This window comes from Hypomesus nipponensis, chromosome 7, assembly GCF_054491055.1.
Source record: "Hypomesus nipponensis isolate SF chromosome 7, ASM5449105v1, whole genome shotgun sequence".
Classification (NCBI taxonomy): domain Eukaryota; kingdom Metazoa; phylum Chordata; class Actinopteri; order Osmeriformes; family Osmeridae; genus Hypomesus; species Hypomesus nipponensis.
The window spans coordinates 8,286,974-8,296,342 of record NC_140367.1 but is presented as its reverse complement, the minus strand read 5'-3'; the positions used below and the strand labels follow the sequence as shown (position 1 = coordinate 8,296,342).

The following is a 9,369-nucleotide window of genomic DNA, read 5'->3' as shown; positions in this document are numbered from 1 at the left end:
AGGGGGAGAGAGAAGATGGGGAGAGAGGAGGAGGGGGGAGGGAGAGAGAGAAAAGATGTGGAGGGAGGAGGGGAGAAGAGGGCTATGGAGAAAAAGAGATGAGGAGGAAGAAAGAGAGAAGAGGGGGGGAGGGAGGACTATATTGCATAATAAGCACGGCATCACAAGGTGTTTCCCTTATCCTTCACGTGCTCTACCTTCCTCCTGCTGCCCCCTATTCTTTCATCCTTACCTTCCCCTGTGTTTTCTACACTCCATGTAGTTCAAATGGAATATGGCATTGCAATAAAAAGACCGACAGACTGACAGGCACGCAAAGAGACAGAAAGACAGACAGACAAGCAGGCAAACAGACAGGCAAGCAGATAGACACAGACAGGCAGACAGGCAAACAGGCAAACAGGTAGACAGGCAGACAGACAGACAGATAGACAGGCAGGCAGGCAGGGATGGGTAGCTTAGCAACAGTGACAGGGCTGGCCAGGACGAAGACAATATGCCTAATATGGACATTTGGATGGTGAAGGCGGAAGAGGAGAGCTGATAATGAATCAACATCTACCCACTGATGTGTTGGGACAAAGGGGATGCTGGGACAATGAGAAAGCTTGTTTTATCATGCAAAACCTCCAGTACATGGCACAGACCATTTGGGAACATTAGAATGCACCATCTTTAGCACTGTGGCTACAACAACATTTGAAATATCGATTTGCTTAGTGAGAGTGAAGTGGGCAATGACTAAGAATGAAGAATTAGGTTAGCATTATTGAAATTAAAAGAACAGGTACATCCATTCTATTCTATCCTACTCTTTATGCATGACCCAAGTTCAGCTACACCACTTTTTGAATCCTGATCACACTTTCCAGTGTCTCCCTTTCTCCACCAGGAAGGAGGTCGAGTAAGAGCAGACAATTAAAATGCCTTCTTGTCTTCTTTCATCTTGGGTCTAGGGGAGACGAAGGGAATGGCTGAGGGTGGGAGGCCGGTGTGTGTGTGTGTGTGTGTGTGTGTGTGTGTGTGTGTGTGTGTGTGTGTGTGTGTGTGGGGGGGGGGGGGGAGAGTTCACACGAGCCCAGCTCCTTCTGGATCAAAGACAGAGAGATTGTAACCCACATGATTCTTCACACCTTACATCTTGACCATCATAATGGGATTGGAACTGTCAGCTTTGAGTCTTTTGATATAGTTGTATGCTCATAAGACTCAATACACCAAATACTGAGGCTTGTTTTAAACTTGTAATGAACCAAATAACCGGTGATGAGATGCAGAATCCTCTGAGCCACAATAAAGGTATATGGTAGTATTTGTACTGTGACATCACTTCCTGTGACGTAACTTGGTGGTCACCTTTAAACCCAAACAGGACGTCTTGATGAGCTGATGAGGCACGTCGCATAGCCCTGAGCAGTCTGATGTCAGGTGACTGTTGCCTTGGTGACTAACAGGTTGAAGCTGACAGCTGAGTCACTGTGGGGTTCCATGAGAGGAAGGAAGAAAGGGAGGGTGCTCCAAAGTCTAAGTATTGTAATACCACTCCATTTGTCTTCTCCGCTTCAAAGACAGAACTGCATGGGAGACTGTGTATGTGTGTGTGTGTTTGTGTACGTGTGTGTCTATGTGTGTGGGTGTGTGTGAGCGACAGGTGGCAGGGAAGAGTACTGAGCCTTCCGGAGTGAGGGGCGCTGCCGTCCCAGCATGCACCAGCACACAGAAGGATTAAGTCATAATAAACTCCAGCTGTTCTGTACTCAGCAAAAACACCACGTCATCACCACCACGGACAGACTGGCTGACCCAGCCAGTCAGTTATCCAGCCAGACATCCTACCAGCCAGCCAGCCAGTTATCCAGCTAGACATCCTACCAGCCAGCCAGACAGCTATCCAGCCAGACATCCTACCAGCCAGCAAGCCAGCTACACAGCCAGTCAGTCAGTCAGCCAGCAAGCCAACCATCCAATCATCCAGCCAGCTTACCAGTCTGCCAGTCTTCATCTCAGCCTCTACTCTTTACTCTCACAGTCAGCCTACATAATAACAATCCAAACATTCCCCCAAAGCATTTGTGACTGCATACAGCACAAATGTGAAAATGTTTAAGCGTGATTGTGATTCAATGACAAAGTGTGAACGTAGTGTGATACGTGGTGTTAATCTTCGCGTTCCCATACCAGCGACTAAATCAAACAGGGGCAGCATAAGAAGTGAGCCGCTGTGATTGGAGCATGGTGCAGCTGCTCTGAGTGGCAGCATGGGGCTGCCCTCACATCTCCACATCTGGCCCATCCGGCACGTCCTCCACTGGCCGCCTTCCAGAACAGAGCATCAGCCTGGCAGCCCGGCTTCAATCATGTAAAAGCCAAGATAGACTGTGTCTTTGTTTATGTAAATCATCTATTTACAGTACTATCCAACACCCATTCGTGATCAAAAAGCTCCCGCCCCCAAAAAGATAAAGATAAACGGAGACAAAGGATATTGTGTCTTAGATGGAAAATGATGGCCTTTGCATTTACATGAATGACTGCAGCAGTGTGGTAGGAAGTAAGTAAGTACATTTTATCTATAAAGCACACTAACACAGCAAAGGCTGACCGAGGTGCCGAACAAAAGCACAACAAAAAGAATCACAAAAAAGACACCATAAAATACATAGTAAAAAAAAATTAATACAAACAGTCAATAACAGTAAAATAAGTAACATCACAACGCAAAAGGTAGCGGGAAATGCCAGAGCATATAAGTGTGTTTTAGGTTTGGCAGAGATGTGAACAAGTTCAAATGGCTACACTCCCCACTTCAGACACATTCAGCAGGGCGGGTTGAACTAATAACAGGCCCTGCTGCTTAGAAGGGCCGTGGTAGAAGACACTACACTCTCACCAGAAAGCTGCCTTTGCACAGTCTGGCACAGCCCAGCTTCTCCTAACAGGAGTTGGAGCCAGAATGAATTAACCATCCAGTATACACTTTATGGCCTAATGTTTGTGGACACCATTAAGGAGAAGGCCCTTTTCCTGTTCCAGCATGACCGTGCCCCTGTGCACAAAGCGGGGTTGATAAAGACACGGTTTGACGAGGTCGGCGTGGAGGAATGTAAGAGGCCTGCACAGAGCCCTGACCTCAACCCCATTTAACACCTTTGGGATGGATCAGAACGACATCTGCAAGCATTCCCATCAAACACCAGTGCCTGACATCACAAATGCTCTTAAGGCCAAATGGCCACAGATTCCCACAGACACACCCCAACAGGACAGCCATCCCAGAAGATAGATAGATAAACATAGGATAGGAAACATCACAGTCACCAAAACATCCCCTTCCCTGTCACACCTTGCGACAGAGCAGGGGGGCCAGACCAGCTGGACATCCTGTTGAGTATTATTTGCATGACTTGTTTTATAACGTAATGCCTTGTGGGACAAATTAAAATATTGATCTATTTTTAGTGAATGGAGGGAGGTAATAATGTCACCCAGATGGCAGCATTTCAAATGAAGAGACCTGGGAGGGGCTCCCATCACCCTCAGTGTCATTTGCCTTCATTCTGTCTCTGGGCATGCATCCTATTTACATTTACATTTAGTCATTTAGCAGACGCTCTTATCCAGAGCGACTTACGAGAGAGCGACACTCTTATCCAGAGCGACTTACTTCTATGCTTGGTACCGTAATCCTAAACAGTTTGCTGGCTGTTGTCATCGTTCTTCTATAAACAGTTTGCTGGCTATTGTCATCTTTCTTCTAACCATCTTTTTCTGTGCCTCTGTAGCCTTTGTAACCAACCGATGATGCCGGCGGTCAAACAACCTTCGATAAACGCACCTTAAAGAATGACAGTGGTGCCTGTCGTGTCCAACAAGCTCCAGTAGGTGCGCTGGTCAGCTGTCCAGATACTTTCGGTCATTAAGTGTTGTTGGATCACACGCGCAGTCACATTGCAGCACTGAGATGGGGTTTATCAAGGCTGCGACACCTGTAAGGATTAGTGGAAGACGAGCTAACCCCCGCCCCAGTCACCTCACCCCGCATCGACCGGCTGCTTCAGAGGCATCAGGGCCGGGTTTCAGTCATTCGAATCCGTGGGTGCATTTTCCAACCTGGCCTGCGACGGTCTACGTTGGCCCTGTCACTTTACAGTTTGCACTACTGTTGTTAGATGGCCGCCACACACACACACATCCCTGAGAAAGCTCACAGACGACCAACACTGACTTGGAGGGAGAGTATAAAGTCCTCCGTGTCAATACGAAAGACAAAGGATTGCAAAGCGAGCAGAGGATTTGATATCAGGGGCTTTTGTGTCATATGAGAGGGACTGGATCGTTCTGTTCCGTGTCCTTGACCCGACTCCCTGCCTCCTCCCCCCTATGCGCCCTTGGCCATGGAAAAGGAGCCAGGGGACGAGTTCCAACAGTGTTGGTTTGCCTCCTCTCCTTGCCACCTTTTACAGGCCGAGCTAAAAGGCTAAATCGGTTTCAACATCATGATGACATGAATACACCTCTCTGGTCACGATGGATAGAAGACGAGAGACGGGCAGAACAAAGACAATGTAGTCGGAGGTTACAGACCACGTCCACGATCTGAGGATGGGCTTTTCCTTCACCACACATTAGGGGTCACATGGTCGTCACAGACAGGTGTGTGTGCGCCTCACAGCCTTGATGACTGGCCTCTCAATCCTGGAAGATTATGGTTTCAGGAAGTTAGAATGATGGTTAAATAATACAATGCTGCAACTCTCATATTTAGAGATGCTAGTCAATGCTGGTCTATGGAAAGACTGTATGGCCCAAGAGAGCCCTCTGGTGAAGACAGAGGCATAGTGCAAGTCTGACTGCATGACTGAGGTGAGATGTAAAGATAGTCAGAGGCCAACACAGAGCCAGCCAAATTATACCTGCTGCCGTTCCTATGGTCCTCCAGGAATAATTGAATAATTAGATCCCCCAGACATGACAAGAGGGAATGTAATTTGTTTTATTTGGTGATATGTTACATGTAACAACAAAACTTCCATCAGGAAGTCATTTTATGTCATACAAATAAATACCTGCGGTACAAGAAGAGTGAGAAGGGAGTTTGATATGAAAACCAGGTCAAGGAAAATCTTCCTGTGCAACCGCAATAACAACAGGGAACAGAACTGCTACAGCATAATCACCTGTGTGTATCTGTACTGGAAAAAAAAAAAAAGAGAAAAAAAAAACGAAACAATGAGTTATTCTAGAAGCAAAATTGTGCCACATAGAAAACATAAAATACAATACATTTTCTGTAGATTACAGCAACATGACGACAACAAGCAGATACACGGGTTGTTCCCTTGGTTTTAGTGCCTCGGTGAAGATAGAGTGAGAGAGAGGAAGTGAGAAAGAGAACAGAGAGTGAGAGAAAGAGAAAGAAAGAGAAGGATGGAGGGATGAATCGGAGGGAGAGAGAAAAGAAAGTCTCCTCTCTCTCCTCAGTGGCAGGAGTCAGCTTCCGGAAAACTTGCAGCGACAACGCTCACGGGTGGGGGGGGGGGGGGTGGAAGGGGCCGGGGAGGGGAGCCAATCAGGACACTTCTCTAAGGCGTCATATGGCACGTCCACTCCAAACACTGATTATGCCCCCTCTCCCCCCCTCCCCTTACACACCTACCCCATCCCACCAACCCCGCCCCCCCTCCCCACGCTCAGAAAAGGCACTGTTGTATTTCACGACCACATTCTAACGTCTGTCTTTTGTATTTTCTGCTAAGATGAGAGTGACGAGGCGGTGACGATGATGCGCACGCACGCACGCGCACGCGCTGCCGACATACAGAAGACACACAGGTCAATGGGTGTTTGAGACTGGCTAGCACGCACAGCAGTGGACGTGTGTGGGTGTGTCTCGTGGAATAAGACACAACTGCTAGCAGTGAAACAGTCCCATTGCTATTTACACTGGGCAAGGGCCGCCGTTCTACTCTACACACCGTGTTTGGCTGGCCTAACTTCTGGATGTCTAACTAATATTCTGCATTGTCGACAATGGTGAGAATAGAAACTCTAAAAGTACATGTCCTCCTCACTCCCACCATACTACTAAGTGTGACTAGTTTGTCATAGTAACGTTAAGACAGCATAGGGTAATAGTCAACGGAACGTTCCTCGTACCTTACATGCTAATCGGATATAGTTCATGTCAAGCATCTATGTTTTTACATTGTCCTTGTATGCAAAATATGAGAGGAGTCTTTCCTTTGATTTGAACAGCAAATTAAGAATGAAGAATTCAGGAAATTATTCTCTTAACCTTCTTTCTTTGTTACAGTTTGCCTTCCTTTATTTTTTTTTCCGGTCTTGTTTTGCCGTCCAATTGAGAAATTCAAGCCATTTCAAAATAATTCAGAAAAGTCACATATATTTGGACCACTTCAACGTGTTTTTTCGACCCCCTGCTCCCTTTTTCCAAGTCAAAGCCTACTCACAAAAAGGACACACCAAACAAAAAGGGGAAGAGAAAAACATCTTAATAAAAAAAATGATAATAAAATAAACATGTTTTCTCATGACTTATCATGATTTTGGTGGAAAACACTCCCTGTGTGTGGGGGGCGGTAGGAGAGCGGGGGAGAACAGCCTTGTCAAAGGTGAAACGCAGCTCTGTTCTCTCATTGAAATGGCCTCTGCCGCCCCAGCGCTCACGCCCCAGCTTTTCATACTCCATAGGATGGGAAAAGACCATAGGCCACACTCTCCCCTTTTCAAGCCATGACCACCTCGCCCCAGTCTCCTTTTTGAAAAATATGGATCTGACAGTTGTCCGTGGTAACAGCGAGCGAGTAAAAAATAAATAGACTTTAAAAACAGTGTTCATGTGTCGTGTCTTCCTCAGGAGGGCTTGTGTTCCGGACGTGTGTGGTTGCGGCCCTTCGTTTAGGACGTTCATAAGAGAAGAGAGACTTTTCAGGGGTGAGGGGGGGTCGTGTTTGGGGGGTTTTGGAGGCAGGTCAAGTCCCTGACTCCTTGGTCTGTAGACCCCCTGCAGAGTCCTGGAGAGTCCCTGACTCCTTGGTCTGTAGACCCCCCCTGCAGAGTCCTGGAGTCGGACGAGTGTGTGTGTGTGAGTGTGTGACTCTCTTTCTCCGTCTCTCGCCCTCTCCGAGGGCTATGGCTGCTGCGGCTGCTACTTGAAGAGGAGGTTGATGAAGACCTGAACGAAGATGAGGAAGATGATGATGGCGTAGTCTCTCTGCTGGAGGAAGCCTCCCTCAGACGCTGCCTGGCCCGCCGCTCGGCTACGCAGCACACTGATGCTCCTGAGGGAACACACACACACACGGTTATTTCGTTCATGAACATTCATGTCATACACACCACTTAAGTCATACACACACACGCGCTCGCTTGCTCGCTCCCACCCACCTGTTAATATCCTCCTGCGTTTGTTTTATAGAATCAATGGCACTTTGAAGTTCACTGAGGTCCGTTCCTTTCTTCCTTAAGCGGCTGGTGTGCTTGCTCTTGTGTCCTGAAAGGCAGGAGCAGCACCGAGGTCAGCAGAGGCAGGACGTGTCTACGAACCCACGCTAACACATGCTAACACATGCTAACACATGCTAACACATGCTAACACACGCTAACACAAGCTAACACACGCTAACACATGCTAACACACGCTAACACATGCTATGAGGGGGGAGGTTCTGCCTGCCTTGAGGTTGGTGTACGGCTATATGATGTGAGCTAAGGAAGTGTACTCGTGAAGTGTGTGTTGTGTGTGAGAGTTCGGTTACAATGCTGGAACAATCTTTGGCCAGGGGGCCTCTATGCTGAGAAGTTTGCTAAAATGTAGACTGTGTGTGTCTGTATGTATGTGTGTGTGTGTGTGTATTGCCTCTGCATAGTATGTGTGTGTGTATGTGTGTGACTCACGTTCGCTGCCAGAGGAGTCTTGGCGGTCGGGCTCAGGTGAGGAGCAGCCGCTCTCAGGACTCTTCAGCTTGTCGCTCTGCTTGTGCTTTCTCTTTGGCCCCGTCACCTAGGCAACCAGACACACACACACACACGCATGAAGACGGAGCCAAAGACACCAGACACCAAATCAATGTGACACACACACACACACACACAATCATCACTCCATCTGGTAGGAAAAACTATAATACGGCTTTAACAGAAGTGACTTAATGTGTAGGTTTTAAAATCAGGTATACTAACAAGTAGGATAGCATAGGTTAACAATGAAACACATCAATCTAACTAACAAAGGCTGACAAAAATGTACGCACTCCTGCACTATACAACATGCTAATCACTAATGAGTTTGGTAGTGATCAGCTGTGATGCATGCCAGAGTGATAATTGACCACATTCTGGTGGAACTTTCTAACACACCTTCATAAATGGTCATGTACACACACACACACACACACACACTGACATTGTGCAACTGAATACTGTACAGTTTATAGCATATAGAGCGCAGAGCAACTGAAAGACAAAATAGCCTTTAAATATGAGGGCAACAAAACCAGCAACAAAAACATGACAAAGTGGTCCATGTGACAACGCCGGAGAAACAGACGACATGGGGGGTGCAGTGGGCGGCGCCCACACAGAAGCAGCCAATCACAGGCGATGGCGGTGTGTGTACTGTTTGGTGAATGGTTGGGGCAGAGAGCGCAGGCAGCAAACGGACGGGCAGTGATAAGAACTGAAGAAGCGGCAACGAGGAGAAAACCAAAACCCCCCAAAAAAAAAAAAGAAAAAAAAAAGAAAAGAAAAAAGGTCTTTGGCGAACAGGGCCGTAGGCGTGTGGGTGACGGCGGGTCAGGTGGTCGACCTACCTGGCACTTGCAATTGTCCCTCCGCGGCCCCTGGTTACTGAGACTAATAACACTGGCAGAACGTACCATAGGGGTGCGGTGGCGAACCTTAGTCTGGATCCAGCCGTCTTTCTCAAACTGAATCATATCGTTCAGAGGATCCCACGGGCGGGTGCTGCAAGATGGGGGGGGGGGGGGGGTGGGTGAAAAGAGAGAGGGGAGGAATGGAGAGAAATGGAAAAAGAGAGAGAGAAAAAAAGATGAGGAATCAGGACACCAGTGGGTGATGTTGTGACCACCTCCATCCACTAGAGGTCACCAGGCTCCAGTAGACCAAGCTGAACTGCTGGGCACAGTGCCAGGAAATGTCCACATTCCAAAAGATGAAGTTCAGACACTCAGTTTGACCTGACAACCCCGCCCACCCAACACCCATCATCCACCCACGCCCCGGCCCCAGCCCCAGTCCCAGTCCAGGCCCCAGCCCCAGCCCCAGTCCAGGCCCCAGCCCCAGTCCAGGCCCCAGCCCCAGCCCCGGTCCAGGCCCCAGCCCCAGCCC

At 48.1% G+C, this 9,369-nt stretch overlaps 1 protein-coding gene across 4 annotated transcripts in view; it reads right to left on the bottom strand.

The window, feature by feature from the left end:
* Positions 1-4,973: 4,973 nt before the first annotated feature.
* The window catches only part of osbpl8 (oxysterol binding protein-like 8), a 59,608-nt gene continuing 55,212 nt past the window's right edge, over positions 4,974-9,369 (bottom strand). For 2 of the 4 annotated variants that reach the window (XM_084701661.1, XM_084701662.1), the window contains 4 exons: positions 8,832-8,985; positions 7,918-8,023; positions 7,408-7,513; positions 4,974-7,301 (listed from right to left, as the gene is read on the bottom strand). In XM_084701661.1, coding sequence (XP_084557787.1) covers positions 7,169-7,301; positions 7,408-7,513; positions 7,918-8,023; positions 8,832-8,985 — 499 coding nt within the window. In that variant the 3' untranslated portion in view covers positions 4,974-7,168. The remainder of the gene's footprint in view (positions 7,302-7,407; positions 7,514-7,917; positions 8,024-8,831; positions 8,986-9,369) is intronic. The other 2 variants (XM_084701663.1, XM_084701664.1) reach the window with 1 other exon arrangement.